Source organism: Sminthopsis crassicaudata, chromosome 4, assembly GCF_048593235.1.
Source record: "Sminthopsis crassicaudata isolate SCR6 chromosome 4, ASM4859323v1, whole genome shotgun sequence".
NCBI lineage: Eukaryota > Metazoa > Chordata > Mammalia > Dasyuromorphia > Dasyuridae > Sminthopsis > Sminthopsis crassicaudata.
This window is the reverse complement of record NC_133620.1, coordinates 10,044,159-10,067,340: the sequence shown is the minus strand read 5'-3', so window position 1 is coordinate 10,067,340 and position 23,182 is coordinate 10,044,159. Positions and strand designations below refer to the sequence as shown.

Genomic DNA, 23,182 nt, shown 5'->3' with positions numbered 1-23,182 from the left:
TAACCAAGCATTTATTAGTCCTTCCTACATGCCAGATTTTGTGTAATTTGAAGAAAAAATGTTTATAAACCTTAAAATAACATCACTAAATTACAATTATGATTATTGTTATTGTTGATAAAATAATAACATATATTTCTATGACACTTAATGGTTTTTTAATACTTAATTTACTTCACTTGAACCCCACATCATCTCTGGAAGATTCTACAAATATTGCAATTCCCATTTCGTGGATAGGGAAAGTAAATCTAGAAAAGATAAATACAGTCTGTCAAAACTTAGCAAATGGCTGTAACATTAGTAGGTATGAGAGCCTGATTTGAAAATGGCTCTATATAGCCTTGAAACCAAGTCTATATTCTTTCTTAATTATACTGATATTCCTATTAACTATCACAAGGAGAAGGATATAAGGTTGCCCTCTGGGTAAGAAGGACATGGGTTCAAATCTTATTTCTGACACATAATAGCTGTGTACTAACAAATCAGTTGACCTTCTGGGCCTCCAGACCACTAACCCAAGATGAAAAGCTGCAGAATGGGGATGTTCTGTAACTGGGAGGCCTTCTCACACTGGGAGCCAGCTCCCATACTGCTGAAATCATAGCTCCATCCCCATCTCTGGAATTCTTTAAAAGCTGACAAAATTCTTTTCTTACAACAAAAATGAAAAATAATCCCCATTTTATAATTGAGGAAGTTGGACCTAAGACAATGAGTTACTCATCCAAGTTTGTACACATGAGGCAGGATTTGGACCCCACTCTTCTGATGTCAGAGCCAACACCTTTTCCCACCTTACTCATTTTTTCATGAGCCTAATGATTAACAAAGTAGATTTAAAAGCTGGAAGGGACCTTAGAAATCAGACCAGCCAACATTCTCATTTTACAGCTGGATAAACTGATGCAGGTAGGTTCAGGGACTTCCCCAAAGTCAGATAATTCTATTTGTCCAAAGGAATAAGAAGTAGAGGAAGTCCTCCAACTCTAAAGCCATTGCTCTTACTAGAATCTAAGTTTTTATTTTCTGACTCCAAGTCTAGCCATCTTTCCAGTAGTCCCTTGTGGATTGGGAAAAATTATTTTTTCCTGATCCTGCTGTCATTGACGTCATCCTCCTCAACTTCATCATGTCACTAACATCTGTCACTTCCCCCCACTGGCCATATGTAAATGATTTCCTGGCCAGAAGTTGAACACCTTGGGCAAACAAACTACATTGAGCAGGGCAGGCCACAAGAGTCCCATTGTCCACTCATTCCTAATTCATAAAGTAAAAAGCCAGTCCTTGGGGTCCACAAGAAACAATGCAGCTCCTACAAGAATCTGTCCTGTTTTTAAGGAGATGTATGTTTACTGAGAACCCCATAAGGAATACTCCTTTTGGCAAACATGGAACATCTCCAAGTCTGGGCATTCAGAGCTTGATCTCTGCACTAAATGACTTGGGATTATTTGCAATGCTTTTTGCATTACTTTGACCCAGCTTTTTATGCTTCATGATCTTGGCTGAATACTTCCAGGCTATAGTTTCTTCATTTGTAAAATTAGAATAGCAAGATTCAAACATTATAATCATAATGAAAGGAGATGCTTCCAGTCCCCCTAAAACACTAGCAAAATTCATTTCATAATGCTTCACATCATAAAAATAGCTCATTTTTGCAGAACATTTTATTACATGTGTTCAACAGCCTTGCAAGCCAGATTTCGAGAGTATTTAGCACTATTTTACAACTAAGGAAACTGAGGAACAGGGATACCATATGATTTTCCCACCATTCCACAGGACTAATAAAAGGTAGAACCAGGACTCCAATGCATGGATTTTTAATTCTTATTGAGGACACTTTTCAGTGATTTATACTTTTTCTTTAAGCTAATTTAGCTTAAAGAAAAGCTATTATAGCCTATTCTCAAGGCTCTTCATTTAAGTCCTAACTCAGACCCATCCCGACTGTGTGATCCTGGGCAAGTCACTTCCCTCCCAAATTCCTTGATAATTCTCTAACACTGTAAGTTGCAGCATAGAAGTTGATTTATATCAGTGAAATTTCCTAAATGGGAAGTCCCCTGTGCCAGTAAAATCACATATTAAAAAAAGTTACTATTATGATGCTAAAATAATTAAATAATAATTAATAATTAAATAATTAAATTAAATGCTAATTAAAACTAAGACTAGGAGTTAGAAAATCTGACCATAATGGCGTGAAACATACTGAGGATTCAGATTGAATGGCCTGTTTTTTAAGTAGCCTTTCTCAGGACTTGTTGATGCAAGCACAGCCTATTTGTAGCTTTCTAACTTTTAATTCAAGTATGCTTTGATTATTTCACAAATACAATAATGATGATTAATATCACTGTGGGAAGGAGTGAAAGCCTGGTAGCCAGGGGTCCCAGATCTGACACTAATTTGTCATATGACCCAATAAAAGTCTTCTTTACTTCAAGAATAATTTTCCTAGCCTATGTAATAGGGCTAAAATGACTTATTCCACATGGAATTTGAAAGTTTGAAAGAAGCTAAGTTTGAAACTGTCTAAGGTTTGAATTCCAGTCTGGAAGGAGACTTCAGGAGTGGTCTTGGTCAGTCCTTACCCTTTCCTAGGACTTGTTTGCTCATTTGAAAAATGGGTCTCATACTGGAGAATCCTTGCATTTGTCTCCCACTCACAAATTTGTTTTGAGGGAAGTGCTTTGTAAACTTTGATACGGGTCAGAGGAACACACTAAAAGGGACTCTAAGAGACCTGGTAATACAACCATCTCACAAAGGAAGCAACTGAGACCCAGAAAATCAAGCAAATTATTTACACTCAGAATTGGAAGAGATCTCAAAGGTTTGTTTTATCTAAACCCATCGTTTTTATAGATGAGGAACCTGGAGCCCAAAGAAATCAAGTTACCTGAAAGATTTAGATCTGGGGACCTCAGAAACCAGGTTGTTAACTTAAAAAGAAATGCTTTACAGAAAAAGAAACTGAGGCTCATTAAGCAATATGCTCAAGATCAGGCAGAAGGAGCATCTAAACCCAGGACCCCTGATTCTAAATCCGGTATTCCTGCCATGTCATTGCTTTGTGGTTCAGATAAGTTATACCAAAGTGCAGACCTGACATTCTATGATCTTACCAGAAGACATAACAGTAGAGATTGAATCCAACATAACAATTCCTGAGTAAGCTTGGGAATCTCCTGAGGCCCCTCCTTGGAGCAGCAAAAGAACAAAAAAACAAGGGGTGAGGGAGAAGCCAGGAACAAGGCTGGCTGGGGAGCCAGAGTAAATGACTTCCTTCCTGGAAAGTCTGAGGTTCCTCAAGTAGTATATAGGGAAATTCCAGGGCAAAGAAATAGTGAGAAAATTGCAGAAGTCCTTTGCCTCCTATTACAAAAAATTGGCTCCCATACTCACATTGTGTCCAATTGTGCACATAAAATCACCTTAATGATTTGCAAGAGAGTCAGCTAAATAAGCCTTCTCAGAAGCCCCTTGGCCCCCTTTTGAGCTATGTTACCTATATGACTGAAAATTAATGAATCTCTCTCTCTCTCTCTCTCTCTCTCTCTCTCTCTCTCTCTCTGTCTCTGTCTCTCTGTCTCTCTCTCTGGCTCTCTGTGTATGTGTCTCACCTCCCACAGGAGGTCTCCAGCTGCTACCCAGCCTCCTGTCTCCAGAGTTAATCTCCAAGGTAGGACACACTGCCCAGACTTGGTGGACAGTTTTATAAATGTGTTCCCTTTGTTCAGAATCTGTATAAGTGCAACACTTTTGTCTGAAACCTGAATTTGTCACCCAAAGAGTCGCCTCCTGTGGTTTGGTTCCAACGGTAGGAGGTATTTGCTCTTTATTTTTTTTCCTTTGTAAAATCAAGTCCAAGTACTTGCAGGAGACCTTGCCAACCCACATGTGCTGACCTGTCAAAAATTGATGGATTTACAATGATTAGAATTCCAAGAACAAGGGGGTGAGACACAGCTGCATTCATCTTGGATCCTGACCTCAGCTCACTGGACCCAAATGAACCCTCATAGAGCTCACATCAAAAGCCTGGTTCCACTGATCTCCATCTGCCCTGTGGGGTCACCTTAGGCACTACTATACTGGTTAATTCCCTTCTGCTTGGATCCAACCCAGGAACTCTTAGCTACCACCCAGATCTCCCTCTTCTCCAGGTGTGAAGTCAAAGTCTCTCTCTCTCTGGGTAATAGATCATTTCTCCTGGAAAGGGTCCAATTTGTTCTGCAAAAGTGTCTTGCAAACACCTGCCCTCTTCTTCTTCATCAGTTGCTCAAGATCCACCATCAAGTGTTTTCTTAGAGTAAAAGGAAACCAGTTGAATATGAGCTCTTGGAGAACAGGGGTCACTTTCCCTTTTATCTTTGCATGTCCAAAACCTAACACAGTACTCAGCTTATAAAAGGTGCTAAATGATGAATGGATAGTGATTGGTACCATTGGAAGGACTAAAGAACTATTAACGTATTAAAATATAACTGCAGCATACTGTGCTAGTAACTAGGAATTGATTTATTGGATTCTTTGGTATCTTTTATTGAATGGCAGGTTTGGGGCCCAAATTCCAAAACTGTCACTCATTAATTTGAGAGGAAATAGGAGAGATTACAGGCTCATAGATTTGGAGCAAGGAGTGACCACAAGGTCCATGAAGTCTACCCTGTTCATCATATAGAATTGGAAAGTGACACTCAAGAAAGCTAAACAACAAGAACAATAACAATAATAATAATATCATGTCTATAGTGCTTGCTTTAAAATTTGCAAAGCACTTTACAAATATAATCTCTTTTGATCCTTTGTAGGAACCCAGGGAGACAAACTATTTAAAATTAATAACAAAATTAATTTTTAAAATTCCTAAACCACAAGCCTGGCCATGTCCTCCAGGAGAGAGTGTTGGTGGTAAGGGTGAGAAAATATGCTGAAAAAGGCAGGAAGGGTAATAAGATGAACAATAGAGATGTTTATGTGGGCATGAGGAGGCTATACCCCATTACCCATAAAGAAAGCCATCAAAGAAGTAACTGCTCAAAAAGGAAGGTGGCCTGGGTATGTGACAAGAGCAAAGGCAATGGATAAACAGATCACATTTGAAATTCATATTTAATTTTTTTTAATTAGCAGAAATGCATTTTACCCACCTTCTCTATCATTGAAAAGAAAAAAGGGAAAAGCCTTGCAACAAATATGAATATCCGTGCAAAAATTCCCACACTGACATAGTCCAAAATTATTTGTCCCATTCTTTATCATAAATCTGTCTTGAAACCTCTATGTCAAGAGGTAAGCAATGGGCTTCACCATCTGTCCTCAAGAATCATGGCTAGTCACTGCCTTCGTCAGAGTTTGGGGGCTTCAAAGCAATCAGGACATAACCTTTTTTCATTATGAACCTCTGAGGATGCAGAAATCTTTGAGGAAGGCCCCCTGTGCTTTCAGCAAAGCCCCTCTGGAGAACTTAGGAGAAGACCACTTGAGCAAGGAAGGGACCCAAATGGATGGATTGAGTTGCCTACATCAGAGAAATCAGAGATGAGTTGGTAGTTGAACAAGGATACAAAATGGGGATGGGAAGAAACAGAATCTGCCCCAAGACATGGTCAGGCTTGTGGTTTAGGAATTTTTAAAATTAATTTTGTTATTAATTTTAAATATTTTGTCTCCCTGGGTTCCTACAAAGGATCAAAAGAGATTATATTTGTAAAGTGCTTTGCAAATTTTAAAGCAAGCACTATATAAATATTATTATTGTTGTGACGTGACGGTTAGTTAAGGCAAAGTGCTGTCTCATTTGTAATAGTTCAAAAATGACAGTGTGTGTGTGTGTGTGTGTGTGTGTGTGTGAGAGTGTGAGTGTGTGTGTGAGGGAGGGAAGACAAAGGGCAGAGAGAAAAAGAGGGAACAAGACAGAGAAAGGGAAAAGAGAGAGGAGAGAAGAAAGTGATGGTGAAAAGAAAGAAAGAAGGTGGAGAGAAAGAGAGAAGGGGAGAAAAAGAAGAGTCAGAGAAAGGGGGGACAAAGGAGGGAGGAAAGGGAAGGGGAGAGAGAGGAGAGGAGAAAGAGAGGGAAGAAAAGTGATTACCTCTAGAGCCATCTACTATGAAATCAAAGGAACTGAAAAGTTCTTTATCTAAACACTTCAAAAGCCTGGGGGTGTTTGAAGTATTATTTTCTTCAGAGGCTCCATCCAGAGAATCTCTATAGAGTGTTATTTTTTTAAATAAGCAATGCTATAGCCTGAAAGATCAAAGAAAAGCATATGGAAACCACTGGCAAGGTATGATGTTGGCGGGGCAAGGAGACGGCGCTCTGATTTTGGTCCATTGGATTCATCAAGGTGTTTCTGACGTCAATTAGACGATCTCAACTATTTTTTCATGGTTTTGTCATTAATCCTGACACACAGGCGGGAGAAATATGAAATGTATGGCTATAAACAACCCATCTTGGAGCCAACGCTCCCTTCAGAAAAAAAAAAAGTTTCTACGATTCTTGGCACAGTAAATGCAACTTGGCAGCTGGTGAGCCTAGTGGTGGTGTCTGGAAGGCAGGGTGGTAAAGCAGCTATAATACCAATTAGGTGGTTTAGAAAGAAATTTTTTTAAAAGGAACTGGCCTTTTTGTGGCTCTACCAATTATTACGTAATTATAGGTTTCAGAATCTCCTTCACGTTTAACCACAGGCAAAAGAGGAAGGAGGAGAAATACATCCTGTGTTTTGTTCTTATTATCAGCTTATATGCACCAGGCAGATTTTTCCTGTCTTTTTAATATCTATCAGCCTATGACAAAGAAGCATTGAAATGCAAACTTTGAAGGAGGATGCAAGAGTGTTTCAGATGGCTTTGGAGCATCCTTTTAGGGATTGTGGATTAGGCTGTGGTTTAAATCACACATTGGGCTTTTCTTGAAGGGATTTTTGGTGCTTTAGTATCCCTACTGAAAGCCCTTCATTTCTTTTTGAAGTTCATTCCCTGTCCCTGAAATGAGTTCCTTGGGATTCTGAAATACTTCCTTCACATACAGGAAACATGACAGGAAGAAATGCAGAAATCAGGAAAGTAGATTCAGTACCTTCATTAGTTTGATCATGAAGATGCTAAGAGATGCAACTGAATGACATGATCAATTGATCAATACATAAGATGGGAACAAAGAGGAGAAAAAGCCTCTAAAAGAAGTATTTAATCCATCAATGAAGCAAAGATCATAGATGTAAGCCTGGAAGAGATCTTGGAGACCTTTTGGTTCAAACTTACTTTACAATTTAGGAAACTGAGCCACAGAGAGGCTAAGTTTTCATACAGTTAGTAAATGAGATCTAGATGGGATTTGAATGCATGAACTCTACTCTAGAGCCTCCAACTCTTTCTTCTGGATGCTTTATCCATGATTTATTTGAAAAGTTAATTGTCAGCAATGAGGACTCCATCGACATGTTTGCCATTTCCATTGATCATTGACATGGAGCAGTGGGGAGGTCACTGGGTTTAGAGTCACAGGCCCTGGCTCTGATTCTCATTGGAGTCATACTGAACTTGGTTTGGGAACTTGGGAAGAAGTGGCTCAGCTGGCAAGCAGAGGGAGCTTGGAGGTGACCTGTTCCAATCTCCTCAGCTTCCAGAGGAGGAAGCAAAGATGAACTGACCTTCCCAAGTACAAAACCATATGTTCCAAAGCAGGTGCTGCCCATTTCTCTCTGTTATAGGACTTTGTCCAAGTAATTTCCATCTTGGAAGCTCGGTTCTGAACTAAATGAGCTCTTAATTTCTGTATAATTCTACATACAAGGCTAGTGTGAGATAATTGACTAGAGAGATCCTGTAAGACCTGGCGATTCACAACCTGAATTCAGAAAAGAGATTAGGACTAGAGATGGAGAGATAGAGAGCTGGGGAATCATCCGCCTGTAGGTGGTAGTTGAAGTCATGGGAGTGAATGAGATCATCAAAGGAAAGAGAAAAGAGAGAGAGGAAAAGGGGGAGGGAGGACGATGACATAACCTCAGGAAAAACACACTAAGAGGTTGGGAAGAGGATGAGGAGTCTGGAGGGAACAAAGAATGGACAGTTAGAGAGGTGGGAGTAGACGCAGGAGAGGGGAATGATTCTGAAACTCACAAGGATGAGTTACAGGAAGAAATTCAGATTAGCTGTGCCCAAAACTGCAGGGATTGATGGGACTGAGAAAGAAAAAAAAAGGGAAAATGTGATTAGGAGACATGTAGATTGGGGGCTCTCAGCCATTAAACATTTATTAAGCTTTTACTGAATGCCCAGAATAAGTGTCTAGCATATAACTAAAAGCAAATCCAGTCACTGCTCACAAGTAACCAACAGTCTGCTAGAGAGGAAACATGCGAACGACTTTGTACCCCCAAAAAGTTAGAGAACCTGTTAACGTCAAGATCAGAATGTTCTGGGGGGAGGGAGAATATACAGGATAGCTTTGAAATAATCAACGTAGTGAGGGCATTAGCTTTAAGGGTGAAGACTTCTTAAAGGGTGGGATTCTGGCTGGGACTTGAAGGAAGCCAGGAGGCAGAGATGAGGAGGGAGAGACTTCCAGGCACGTGGGACAGTCAGGGAAAATCCCTTGAGATTAGTTTGAGAAAAGGCCAGGAGATCAAAGTAATTGGGTGATTGAAGAGAAAATGGTGGGGAGCTAGGTTTAAGATACTTGGAAAGGGATGAAGGACTTTGAAAAGTAAATTGAAGATTTTGTGTTTGATCCTAAAAGCAATAGGGAGCTACTGGAGTTTATTGAGTAGGAGAGGGACACAGTTGGACCTATGCTTTAAAGGAATCACTCTATCAGCTGAATGGAGGCTCCTCTGGAGTGGGAAGGTACATGAAAAGAGTACAAGTAGCAATTTTTTTTTCAATTGGGCAGGTGTGAGGTGATGAGGATCCCGCCCAGGGGGATGACAGTGCCAGAAGAGATAAGGGGGTATATGCAAAAGACATTACAAAGGGAAAATCTATAGATATCAACAGGTAACAAGGGCAGAACGAGAGGGAGGAGTCAAGGATGACACCTTGGTGGTGAGTCTGATGGACTGGGACACTGGGAGCTTCAAATGCTAATAGAGAATTTAGTAAGAATATAGGGGGTTGGGGAGTGAAAGATAATTAATTCTGTCTTTAGCCCATTGAGTTTCAAATGTCTCCAAAGCATCCAGATTCAAAGATCCTACAGATGTGTACCTGGAGATCGGCAGAAAGCTTAGGGTTAGATGAGGGGGTCTGAGAATCATCAGCATGGTGGTGATCATGGAAGCCATGGAAGGTGAGAAGCTCACCAGGTGAGGCAGTATAAAGAGGGGGAAAAGAGGGTCCAGGACAGAGCTGTAGTGGACATTCAATGGTGGGCCAGCCTATCCTGAAGATGAGGCAAGACCACCAACAAAGAGCAGTCCAATGAATAGGAGGAAATCAAGGAGAGAACAATGTTCCAGAACCTGGGGAAAAAAAGTATCAAAAAGCAGAGGGAGACATGTGGTCCAGAGAGGTCTAGAAGCCAGAAAACCTAAGGAAAGAAGGACGGGGCAGTGGATTTGGTGGCTAAGAGCTCCCTGGTAATATTAGAATAGTTTTGGTGAGACACTGAGTTCGGAAGCTAGACTGTACGATTACGTAGAGAGCGTGGGAGATGGCAGGAGTGTAGCCTCAATGGGCAGAAGATGGAAGGGTTTTCGAAGCAGGGGAGCCGTGGCAGAGAGCACAAAGTACTGGAAAAGCCAGGGAGCGATGGGGTCACTTGTACAAATAGAAGGGCTTGTAAGCCTTGGCAAGGAGAAGGGATATAGGGGGAGTATTAAGGAGGTCTCTGTGGCTGGACTCTAGAGTTTGGGGAAAAGACAAAACACTGAAAATGAAAGCAGGTGGTGGTTATAGAGAGTTTCAAATGCCGACCAGAGGATTTTATGTCTGATGCTAGAGATAACAGGAAGTTTCCTGAGTAGGAGTGACTCATTCTGACCTACAATTTAGAAAGCTCCATTGGCAGCAGGGTGAAAGGTAGCTGAGTGGGGAGAGACCTGGGCAGGAGCTCCACAAGGAGACTGTGATCTAGAGAAAGCTCTGGACTAGTGCTGGTACTGCATGGAGAGCACGCGTTGGATTCTGGGAATCTTGTGGAGATTGCAAGGAAAACACCTGATGACAAAATGATACATCATGTCAGTGCAGGAAGAATCGTGCTATATTGATCTCTCCTCGCTGGTGAATGATCATTCCCAAAACTTTGGAATCTCAGCTTTAGAAAGCTGTTCCTCCAATCTGTCTTTAATCAGAAGCTTGCCTCCATGGCTCTTAATAATTGAGTCTTCATTTAAGACCCTACAATAGCCTAGCTTTAATCATCGGGAAGGATTTCCTGTCATTGAACTTCAATCTACCTCGGTACAACAATCAGGCATTGTTCTCAGTTTTTCCCCGAGGGAAGGAGGGAGGCAAGCAAAGTTAATCCCTGTTTACCATGACAGCCTTTCTGAGACATGAAAAAAACTGTGATGTCCTCCCTCCATCTTCTCATCTTCAAGACAATGTATGCCATTCCTTTAGGGGGACTGGTCTCCAGGCCTTTCATCATACTGGTGACCAGATGGACTTTTTAACTTGATTTATTGGGTGAATTTAGAAGTAGATAAATGAGGAAACATGGTCCCAAATTATAGTCTGACCAGTGCAGCTATGAACTTTACCTCATTCTGGGCATTTCATCTCAGTTAATGTCCTCTCTAGTCAATTTGGCTTCTTTGACTTCCGCATCTTACTAGTGATTCACCTTGAACTTCCATCCTCTAAAATCCCTGAGATATCTTCCATGGGGAAGGTTAGCTGGCTATGTTCTCCCTACCTTTTACTTGTGACTTTGATTTTTTACCTTAAGTTTTTGATTTTGCATTTATTTTCATCATATTTCACAGATTTGTCTCCTTGTAGTCTCGAGACGTCTTTTTTCAGATCCTGATTTAGATCCAATGTTTTAGATATTCCTCTCAACATGATGCCATCTATGTATCTGAGAAGCCTGCCATCTTTGCTCTTGTCTACATCATTGAAAACGTTGGGTATACCTCCTAGGACCCTGTCTCTGAATTGCTATTAATCTATCTAAGCCCATTCAGTCTTTTGTCTAGTTCCAGTTACAACTAAAACCTATCAGCCACCTGACCAGTACAGCTCTCACAGAAGCTGAAAGTGAGAAGGAGCCTTAGCAAGGTTCCTTGGCAAGGAATCCATCGTGGCAGGAGGAATAAGCAAAGTCACTTTGACCAAGTGCTTTGCCAAAATCTGGGTAGACCATCTTGGTGGTATTCCATTGATACTAGTCTCATTTTCTCCATCAAAAGGAAGCAGATGAGCATAGTGAGACAAGGCCCGTGCTTGGTGAACCCATACTGGCTCTTTGTGATCACTAATGATTGATGGAGGCAAGGATCGTATTCTGGGGCAGCTTGAGATCACTTTCTTCCCCACTACTATGGCTACTATGAGCCAAGATATAGAGTATTTTAAATGTACTTTACTCAGAAGTACTATAGCAATGTCATTTTTGGTCTTTTTTGAGCACAAAGGACAGCAGCCAACCAACCAATCAACACGAAAGGGGATTGACCTGAAACCTTTGGGTTTTTTGAACAAAATATGGGTCTTTTGAACAAAATATATACAAGGGAAGCTCCACGTAATAAGCAGGATGCTTTGGGGACCATGCTGGAATTTCTGGCTTTCTGTTTGTGAACTGTAGGGTGCTTTTACCTAAGGGTCACCAAGAATGTGTTTAGAAAAGTAACTATTTACCCAAAACTTAAAGCCTTGAATGGTCTTTTGAGCTAAATGTGAAACCCTTTGCCTGTGCGTCCAAGCCATCTCCTTAACAGAATCTTACAGAAATTGGCCAGAAATCAAAGTCAATTCCATTGGCCTCTTAGCTGCTTCTGGTGGCTGAAATTTGGTCTGTGGACTCTAAGCTACAGAGTACTGGTAAAGAGAGGCGGGTGATATGATATTGAACCTCTGAAGTCTCATCCAGATGCATTTGTGTTGTTCTCTGTGCCCCAAGAGGGTTGCTCTGACACAAGATCCCACAGACCCCCCCCACCCCGCTCTTAGTTTGGAAAGACAGACTGAAGAGCCTTCAGTCAAATTGACAACCCAGGCCTTAAGCTGGAGGAAAGGAAGGAGGAGGGGGAGGAAGCAGTAGGCATGAAGGACTAAGGGAATGAGCATTTGGTTTTATCCGTTTGCAAGAGGTAATGTGTTCACCATTTCCTGTAGAATAATGATGAAATTTCTTATGCTCAAGTCATTCTGTGGAGATGCTTCTGCAGGGAATGGTTAAATCCACTTCGCCAATTAATGTTACTTGAACAAAAAAAAGGATGGGAGGAGGGAAGAAAAAAAGGGGAAAAAGGAATTTACATGAAAGTGTTATCATATATTTAAAAGGGATATTAAGTTGTACAGAATAGATTTGCGGTTTCATGAATAATCATCTTTTTATTTTACTATATTAAGGAAATGTTTATTTTATTCCAGGGAAGGGAAGGAGAGAGGGAAAAAAAAAGAAAGAAAAACAAAAGGGCAGATAAAAGAGAAAAAAGAGAGAGGAAGGAAGGAAGGAAGGAAGGAAGGAAGGAAGGAAGGAAGGAAGGAAGGAAGGAAAGAAAGAAAGAAAGAAAGAAAGAAAGAAAGAAAGAAAGAAAGAAAGAAAGAAAGAAAGAAAGAAAGAAAGAAAGAAAGAAAGAAAGAAAGAAAGAAAGAAAGAAAGAAAGAAAGAAAGGGAAGGAAGGAAAGAAGGAAAGAAGAGAAAGAAACAGAGAAAGCAACTAAGAAAGAAGAAGGAAAGAAGGAAATATGAGGGATTCAAAGATTAGGGGAAAATGTGTGAGGGATAATAGGGTGCAGAAGGCATAGAGAGGTATGATATGGTGGGCAGAGCTCTGGACTTGAAAAGGCAAGTCATTCTGTGGCTCAGATCTTAAGGTTCTTCCCTTGTAACAAAGTTTTGGATAAAGTGACCTGGGGGTCTCTTCCGTGTAATATACGCATGGGCTACTAACAGCCAGGAGCACTTTTATTTGTAGGGAGCCTTACAAATATTATGTAATAGCAACCCTGGGAGATAGACTGTCCCATTACTACCCCATTTTGTGGATGAGGAAACTGAAGAAGACACTAGCTAAGTGACTTATAGCTAGTGAATGTCAGGGGCAGGGTTTGAACTCAGGTGATCCAACACCACCTTTCTGCCTCTATCCCTAGTACAATCTGACCTAGACACTAGTGTAAGAGAAAACAAAACTAAAAGACAAAAGAGGGAAAAGTCATGGCAATATCAAGTTTTAGACCGGAAAACATTTGATAAACCATATGTTGTCCCCCTCAGTAAAGAGCTAGGGACCAGTGTAGGCAGAATGTCACAAGAATCGGTCACTTTGTCAGATACTTTTTCTTTCAAGGGATGCAGAGATTTGAGGGGGTCCAATTTGGGGGAAAAGACTAAAAAAGGCACAAAAATATTTTAACGTCAATAAAATGCCCCAGCCTGCTTAATGTCCTCCACGTGTATTTCTCTTGTTCTTTGGGTCACCTGTAATTTGGGTTTGGAGGAGCTGTCCCTCCCCATCCTTGGAGGTGATTCAGTGGCTCAGCTGCCGGAGCTGGGCGTCGGGGAGCAGGTAGGAAGGCCACCTGCCCCCCCCCCATACACACCCCAGATATCTCTCCTCCTGCTCCATGCTGGCCTTGTCTTTTTGTCAGAAGCGCAGGTGACACACGTTCTGGGATAGGCAGAGAGGTCTCCCAGAGGGATGAGTCATCCAGGTAGCTGCAGCACTTCTGGGAGACAAATATAGAAGCTCACGGCTCCCCTTTGGTCCCCATGATCTCCCCAAGAGACCCATATAGGCCCGAGGCGGGTGTGGGCCTTGGCAGCCCCAGCGTCCCTGCTCTGCCGCTTCCTGGAAGCCTCCGATTGCAGTTGCCCGGTAGGGCTCGCCGGTACCCAGAAACGCGTGGTTGTCGATGACAGCTCCACGGAGGGTTTTCCGTTAGCGATGACGGCATTTTGGCCCAGAAAGGGGCACAGCAGAGGGATTCTCCGAACTCCTGAGGGATTCCAAGCTCATTGTCTCGCAGGGCATTCTGAGAAAAGCCCCATTTCTTTATCGGCTGACAAAAGACAGAATTTCCCTTGGCTGGGGCTGTATGCTCAGCCTGTCTCCATGGCTCTGCTCATTTTGAGTGGGTTTCTCACAAGCCTTTACATGACAGTTAAATAAATGCCCCACGTTTTGGGTTGTTTTTTATACGAGTGTGCCAAGGGAACTAGCTCTGTTTAAAACACTGGAAGATTGGGTAACAGTTTTGTGCAGTGGGGGATGAACAAAAAGCCTTTGACGTGGGGCTGCTCCCTGGGGAAGGGGGATGAGACCTCTTGTTCATGGACTGTGGGAACCTTGGGGGGGGCTCCCCAGCTGGGCCACCTCATGTGACTGGAAATCAGCCTGACAAACAAACAGAAGGGAAAAAGGAACCCTCGCTCGCTCGCTCCAATTGAGCAAGAATTCTGAGCCAGATTACAACACACGTGGACAAACAGACACAGCATTTTCTGTTACCCAGAAAGTCAGAGATGGAAACCATCTTTCCTCAGGCTTCCGGGTAGTCGTTAGGCAGTGTTGCCCAATGGGGAAAGGGCAGGGGACGGGACTGGGTTTGGATCAGTCTGGGCCAATGTCAGGAACAGCCCTCACTGGCCCAGCGACCCTGGGCGGGGCATTCTTCCCGTTTGCCTCAATTTCTTGAACTGTAAAATATACCTCAAAGGACGGCGGTGGGGCTCGATGAGATTGTAAAAGCACACGGCACATGCCCAGCACCTAGTAGGTGCCTTACAGCCTCTCATTCCCTTCTCTTTTTCCCACAGCCCCGTGATGGGACTTCGGGGAGGTCAGTTCTTTCCTCTGAGCCTCAGTTTCCCCACTTGTAGGTAGGGACAATGAGAACTCATCGCTGGAAACGTGGTTCTAGCACGAAGGAAAAGAGACGCACGTTATTCTCTTGCAAACCCGTGTCACGTCAGCAGTGGTGCGGCCCCGAGACAACGGCTGCCCCCGACGCCCGACGGCCCGGGGCGCTGGGGCGCGGGCCTCCCGGTGACAAGGGCGAGACCTCGGGCTCCGGCCCAGGGCCCAGGGTTCCCCCCCTCCCCCTCTCCCCCTCCTCCCCCTCCCTCCCGCCCCGTGCTGTCGTGCTTCTCACTGCGGGGGCCGAGTCTACTCGGCCGGGAAATGCGAGGCCTGGGCCCTGACCAGGCGGGGAGTGCTGACGGGGAGCCCCGGGGCGCCCCCGGCTGTGCGGCCCGGACGTCGGCTCCTCTCCGGGACTCACTTTCCCGGCCCGTGAATAAGAGGGAGCCCCCCCCCCCCCCGGGGTTCCGGAGCCGGTCCCCAGCTCTCCGGCCGCGCTCTCGGTTATTTCCCGCGGGTCTAGCTTCAGCCAGGGCCGCCTGGGAAACGGAGGCTTCGGCTCCCACAGGGACCCCAGCTAAACGTTCGCCCCTGAGCCGATGCTGCCAAAAAAGAAAGCCTGAGCCCCCGCTCTGAGGCGATGGAGCCGAAGTCACCGGCAGAGCTCTGGCCGGGGCCGAGCCGGACTGGCTGTGGAGAGAGACCCCCACCTCCCATCCCCCACCCCATCTCCCATCTCCCATCCCCCACCCCACCTCCCATCTCCCATCCCCCACCCTCATCTCCCATCCCCCATCGCCCCCACCCCCCCCATCCCCCCCATCCCCCGCCCCCTATCGCCCCCACCTTCCATCCCCCATCCCCCATTTCCCCCCCATCCCCCATCCCCGACCCCCACCTCCCATCTCCCATCCCCCACCCCCACCTCCCACCCCCCACCCTCGTCTCCCATCCCCCATCGCCCCCACACCCCCCCATCGCCCCATCCCCCACCCCCTATCGCCCCCATCTTCCATCCCCCATCCCCCATTCCCCCCCATCTCCATCCCCCATCCCCCCACCTCCATCTCCCATCCCCCATCCCCCATCCCCCATTTCCCCATCCCCCATCCCGCATCCCCGTTCTCCCCGGCAGGCAGAGAAGTCCGATCCGGGCCCGAATCCATCTCGGGTTTTCCTGAAACTGACGACAGCCGCCCCCTTGGAGGGAGCAGGCTGGAAGGCGGCCGGCTGCGAGTATTTCAGTTATGCCATTGACGTCAATGGAGTCATTAAATAGATCGCTGGCGCGGCCCGAGGCTCGGCAGGGCCCACGGACTCCCGGGGCGCTCTCGCTCTCGCTCTTTTTTTCATAATGTAAAGCCAGCCTGCAGGTCTCGCTGCAGCGCCGAGCGAGGGAGGGAGCCAGAGAAAAGCGGATTCTGGAGCCAGCCCAGCTCTGATCCCGCCTCGCCTTGTCTTCCCCTTCTTCTTTCTTCCTTCTCTCTTTTCTGTCTCCCTCTCTTCTTCCTTCTTCCTTCTTCCCTCTTCCCTCCCTCCTTGCTTCCTTCTCTTTCCTCTTTTCTTCCTCCCTCTCTTCCTTCTGTCCTTCTTTCCTTCCTTCCTTCCTCCCTTCTTTCTTCTTTCCCTTCCTTCTTTTCTTTTCCCTTCCTTCTTTTCTTTTCCCTTCCTTCTTTTCTTTTCCCTTCCTCTCTTCTTCCTTCCTTTTTTCCTTCTTTCCTTCCTTCCCTCTTTCCTCTTTTCTTTCTCTCTCTTCTTGCTCCTCCCCTCCCTCCTTTCCTTCCTTCCTCCTTACCTCCCTCTTTCCTAACCCTGCTGTGGGGCTGACTTCATCCCCAGCACCATAAGGTCTAAGTGACCCTGCATTAGCCTCTCTGATTAGGGACCCCCGGGGCAGCCCCGGGCGCTGACATCCCACACTGGACAGGAACGTCCTCCGAGGTGCTTTGAGCAGAGGCAGCCTGGGGCCTACCAGGCCTGGAGGCGGAGGCCGGGTTCAGACCCTGTCTCTGAGCCCCAGTCTTAGCATCCGGCGCAGCCCCCTCGGCCTCCTCGGTTACATGAGGCCATCCGCGCGGAGGCGTCCTTAGGCTTCTGAATCTGTGCTCCTCTCGGCCTGGGTCCGGGGCTTCAGGGGTAACAAATGGCTCGTGGGGCTCCTCCTAAGCGTCCACAATCGCTTGATCGCCCTTTCTTCTCCGCGGTCTCTAGCTGAGACCTTCTTTCTCCTCGTGGCAGGAGGACCGCCAACCTTGGACCACCTGTCCGCCCGGGCCGTGCCCCCCCACTCCCTCACACACTCCCCCCCCCTCCGGCCCTGGGCTCCCTCCCCCAGCACCTGCCGGGCACAAGCCCGGTCCTGCAGCTCTCAGGGGATGCCAGGCGGGTGCAGCAGCAGCTGCTTCTGGGTAATCCACCTGAGAGCCGGGGCAGCCCAGAGCCGGAGGGAGGCTGCACAGCGCACCTGAGCTCCCGGGACTTCCCGTCCCCGATTATGTAAGACTTCTTGAGGAGACTTGCAGTGTTTATTTAACCCTTGGGCCCGCGGAAATGTTCCCAGGCTCCCCCTTTCCCCTTTTCCTCAATCCAGGCCCTTTGTCCTCCCAAGCCCCGGCCTAGCCTCTGTGGCACTGGTTCTCCCCGCTTACAGACAGCCCTGGTTCTGGAGCTTCCTGATTCCCCGATTCCCGGATCCCATCGCTGGGGTTCCCTAGCCCAGGAGCCATCCCCAGCAGCCATCATGGCCAACCATTATCTGAACAGGAAGGCCTTCCACAAACCCCAGGAAGAGGGCTCCTCCAGAATTCGTTTGAGTACCTCTATGGGGGGGGAGGGGGGAAGCTCACTACCTCCCCAAAGCAACTTTGGAGCAACTCTTCTTAAAAAAAGTTGGGAATGATTTTCCCCAGAAGCACCCATTCATAGTCATCCAACACATGACAAAATAGCAACATATCCAGTGTTTCCTTTGTATACAGTAATTAGTACACTGAATCTGGACTCAGGAATATGAGTTCAAATCCAGCCTCAGACACTTAGGAATGACCTTGAGCAAGTCACTTCCTCTGTGCTACCTCAGTTTCCTCATTTTGTAAAATAAGCCTCATAATGACACATACTTCATAAAGTTGCTTACAGAGAAATGGAGATAATTTGCATGAAACCCTTTACAAAATGCAAAATCCTCTATTAATGCAAGGGCTTTCCTGTTGCTGTTTTGGACAGGACCTTCCAGTGAAAAAATATTCTCCCCTAGTTTAGATCTCCTGCTTTGCAAGTCATCTGGAGGCACTGAGACATTAATGGAGTTGCTCAGGATCACTCAAACAGGATAGTATGTGTCTGGGGCAGCTGGAACCCAAGTCTTTCCAACTCTGAGTTTTATTCTCTAGCCCCTATACTAGCCTGCCTGTTACTGATCATCATCATCATCATCATCATCATCATCATCATCATCATCATTATTATTATTATTATTATTATTATTATTATTCATTATTTCCATAGGAAATTATTTAAACTCTATTCATCCCATCTAATAAAGGAAATTCTTCCAAACTTTATATTTCCACAAGTGGAATAGAAGGAATTAGAAAAGAAAAACTGAAAATAATTGTTCTCTACATCCTGAGTTTGAGGTTTCTTGTGTTTGGCCCAGGAGAGCAAGCTGCTTACTATTCACCAACTGTGCTGACCGTCAGTCCACCTTCCTGTTGGCCTGATGCTCAAACATCCCCAAAAACCCAATCAAAGGCTCCTTTGGTGATCAAGGAGGGATCCTGGGGGAGGACTGTGAACACAAATTCTAACATTACCGCTCCACAGAGGAAGAATCCTGGGAGAACTTAGGGCTTGAATCCCAAGAGGGCTACCCCTTCAGAGAGGAGGAAAATTGAGAGTGCAAAAAAGGAAGTGTCTTTTTTAAAGTTAGATATTTAGTGACAGAGCCAAGGGGAGCCCAAGGCCCTGGATGGCCCATCCATCACATCTTCACCACAGCTACTTTCTTCAAGATGGCACCCGGGAAGATACTGAATAGATAATAACCCAAGAACATTAACTAAACAGTTTTTAATCATCTACCTGTCTACCTGTTTGTATGAATATCTGTATGTACATTGTATATATACATTGTATATCAATTATGTATGGACATTGTATGTATGTACATATCTATATCTGTATGTACATTGTATATAGACAAGTGTATATCACATTGCATATATACACAAATGTTTTATTTATACATTTAGATCATAAAATTACAGTAGAATTTAAAAACACTTTGAAAATATCTAGTTCACCCTCTTCGTTTTCCTGATGAAGAAAGTAAGGCACAAAGGGCTTTTAAATTGGATTATCCAAGGTCATACAGATAGGAATAGAAAGCTAGGAACTGAACCCAGGAGTCTGATCCCTTTTCACTGTTACGCTTGTCTTTGCTTCTTTTCCCTTGTTTTGTTTTTTTAGTTTTTTATTTTCAAAATATATACAGTTTTCAGTATTCACCAATGCAAAACCTTTTGTTCCAAATTTTTTCTCCCTTCCCCTCACTCCGTCCCTTAGACAACAAGTAATCCAATATATCTGAAATAGTTTTTCCTCTTTTTCCTAGCAAGAGAGAAAAAAACCACTTTTTTCCTATATAGTAAACATTATACAATGAAGAGGAACGAAGAAAAGAGGGAAGGAAAGGAAGGAAGGAAGGAAGGAAGGAAGGAAGGAAGGAAGGAAGGAAGGAAGGAAGGAAGGAAGGAAGGAAGGAAGGAAGGAAGGAAGGAAGGAAGGAAGGAGAGGAGAGGAGAGGAGAGGAGAGGAGAGGAGAGGAGAGGAGAGGAGAGGAGAGGAGAGGAGAGGAGAGGAGAGGAGAGGAGAGGAGAGGAGAGGAGAGGAGAGGAGAGGAGAGGGGAAAAAGAAAGTCATCATTGTTTTGCATTGATAGAGGGAGTTTCCTCACCAATTCTCTACACCAATAAAATCAGAGGGACAGGACACATAATAAATCAAGCTGTGGACTTGGAGTATTAATAAAACTTGGATTCAGATCCCACTTTGGCTACATACAGGTTTTAAGAGTCAGAGAAGCTGGGACTCTGTGAGCTTCAATTTCCCCAGTAAAATGGGGAGGGAGAGATGGTACTTCCTTCACAGAGATATTACTTTCTAAGTGTGAAAGTGTTATAGCAATTCAAGCTATTGTTATTAGCACAACAACAAACCAAAGAGTTCCTTCCCTCAAGAATCTTAAATTCTACTGGAGGAAGATGTCATGGGGACACATTATTGTTGTTCAATGGTTTTAAGTCTTGTCTGACTCTTTGTAACCCATTTAGTTTTTTGTTTGTTTGTTTGTTTTTGGCAGAAATAGGGAAAGGGTTGGTCTTTTTCTTCTAGGACTCATTGTACAGATGAGGAAACTGAGGCACACAGGGTGAAGTGACTTGGCCAGGGTTTCGAAGCTGATAATGTTCTGAGATTGGGTTTGACCTCAGGGAGGTCTTGACTCCAGGCTGGGCGTTCTTCTCACTGGGCTACCCTACCTTCCTCTAGGCAGAGACTCGGAGAGCTAAGGATTTCAGTAGCCTTCTAACGGGTCATTTTACACTATTACCACTCTCTTGAGCGGCCTCTAGAGCCACTGGGAGCAGAGGTCTAGCTGGCCTGTACAGCCTGGCTCACATCCCAAGCCCTCCCTGCACAGAGCCCCAGGAGCGGCCTCATGGACTATTTCTATGGTTTAGCGGTCTTTGGAGATTTCTTTGTAATAGAGATTTATTTTTTCCTTGCAGATGTATGTATACCTGCCCTCCCCAGACAATGAGCTCCTTTGACTCTCTGAACAGCCACTTTTCTCCCCGCAAGTGTGGGTTCCTTTCTCCTTCTCTGTGAATACAAAGATTCTCTCTTCTCACCAACTTGCCTTCCCATTATTGCTTCAAGCCAAGGCAAACTGTTTTAGTCCCCTATTTTCAGCGTCCTGCTCCCACCCCCATGCCCTGGTGCCTCTATTCTCATCTCCAGTGACCAAAGCCAATCACGTCCCTCACGTCCTTCGCAACATGACTCAAAAAACCACATCCTTCAGGGATTTTTCCACAGTGGACCAAACTTGGTCTGGTGGACTCCATTGCTTGAGACAATCTCCAGTCTTAGATTAAAGCTTTTGATCGATTTGCAAAAATACCTTTAAAAAGGCATTTTAATCCTGATTCCCTCCAAAGGGGGGAAAAAGTCATTTTTGGTCATTGGGATATGAATTTAGATTTTGTGTCCCCAACTGACTATAAATTCTCCCAAGATCTGAGTTAAAAGAAACTTCAGGATAGTATAGTCGGATGGAAAGAATCATGATGTAAAGTCACAAGACCTGAGTTCAAATCCCAGCTCTGACATTTGGCTGTTGGGTGGTTATCTTTTGGGATGAAGATGAACAAAGGGGCTGCTTGCTTGTTCTTGTATCTCAGGTGCATGACATAGAGTCTATGCTAATAAATTCTTTATCTAATGGTCCTTCTATAAAGATGACCTCATGACCTGTTTTATGATGACATAAAATCTATGCCTTGGTTTTACCACCCCCCTTAAAATAGAGAGCTTGGATCAGTTGAACTTGGCCTTGGTCACGGTCCCAGTTTGGATTCCAACCCCACTGGGCTCAAACCAGGCTTCTGACCCTGAGGCTATATTGGGCATATCTCTGGGCCTTCATTTAGGGGGATTGCTCAACCTCTCTGGACCTCGGTTTCTCGCACGTAAAATGGTATGAGTGTGTGGAGGGGGCTGTTCTAGATGATCTCACATTCTCTTTCATTGCTGAATCTAAGCCCTTTTGATATCTGTGCAAAGTTTAACCAGATGGGGATTCCCCTATCACATTCCCCAGGATCCTTTGGGAAACTCTTCACTGAAAAAAGTCCATTTCTTTTGGGAGGAAGAACTTAGGAAAACATGTGATTGCTGGAAGATCTCAGCCCTACCCCTTTCTAGATGTGAGGCTGCAGAGAAATCTTGTCATTCTCTCAGCTCAGTTTCATCACCCTGACTTCAAGTTGAGATTTGCCTCCCCCACATTACTCCAAATATGGCCCTTTGGGGTCAAGCAGAAGCAAATGTAGCCTTCCTTCTACATGATGACCTTTACAAACCTCCACCACCCTCAACTCCCCAACTTTTCGTCACCCTCCCACATTGACCTTTCTGCCCGATAGGGTTAGTTTTCCAATAGATTATTTCAGTTCCTTCTGCCATCTTGTTACTCTCTCTAGATTCAATCCAGTTGGTCAGTCAATCCCTAAACTATTAAGTGCCTTTTATGTGCCAGCTATTGAACTAAACAAACAAACAAATAAAACAAAACAAAACAAAACAAAATAAGCAAACAACAAAACAAAAAACAAGAACAAGAACATCTTTTCATGAGAAAGGCAAAAATGATTGAGAAAGGATCAATTAAGGGCCATCTCAGAGAGAAGACACTAAAATGAAGGAATGGAGAAGGAGTCTTGTAAAAGGCAGAATGTTCGCTGAGTCTTGAAGGAAGTTGGAAATCAGGAGAAAGAAGTGGGGAGAGGGAGCACTTCAGATATGAAGAACAGCCAGAGAAAATGTCTGAAGTCAAAAGATAGGGGGTCCTGAACAAGGGACCAGTGTTACTAGGTCACAGAGAGTCAGCATCCTTCCTAAGATTTAGGACAAGATGCTCAAGATGCAACGACCAGCACAGAGACCACACAAGAGGGTTATTATCTCCCTTTCTGAATGCTCTGCCTCTCCATACAACTGAGACCACCTTTAATTTTTGGCCAAGATCCACCCTGCTGACCCTTATTAAAAGTTTGGTCCTTTAAAACTTTCATCCACACTCACACACACATACATACACATATGTGCACACGTGTAAATGAGTGTATTATAGAATGTCTACATTTATGTATGTATTTTTATTTTTACATAATCCTTTGCCAAGCCATTTCTTCCTCATCTTATACTTGTATAATTTCTTTTTTGGACCCAAGAGAAAGACTTTCCACTTATAGTTACCTCTATTAATTTCTATCTTATTCTTTTCATAATATCACTCCAGTATGCTGAGACTTTTGGATGCTGGAGAGATCCCCCACCGTGTTCAGTGACCCTCTGAGTCTCGAGTTATTTGAAACTTTGCCATCTTTG

General features: G+C 44.5%; 1 protein-coding gene across 5 annotated transcripts in view; it reads left to right on the top strand.

Annotated features, from left to right (window-relative positions):
• PDE4B (phosphodiesterase 4B) overlaps positions 1–23,182 on the top strand; it is a 667,172-nt gene that overhangs the window by 531,430 nt on the left and 112,560 nt on the right. For all 5 annotated transcript variants that reach the window (XM_074265715.1, XM_074265720.1, XM_074265718.1 and 2 more), the window contains one exon: positions 3,651–3,700. In XM_074265715.1, coding sequence (XP_074121816.1) covers positions 3,651–3,700 — 50 coding nt within the window. The remainder of the gene's footprint in view (positions 1–3,650; positions 3,701–23,182) is intronic.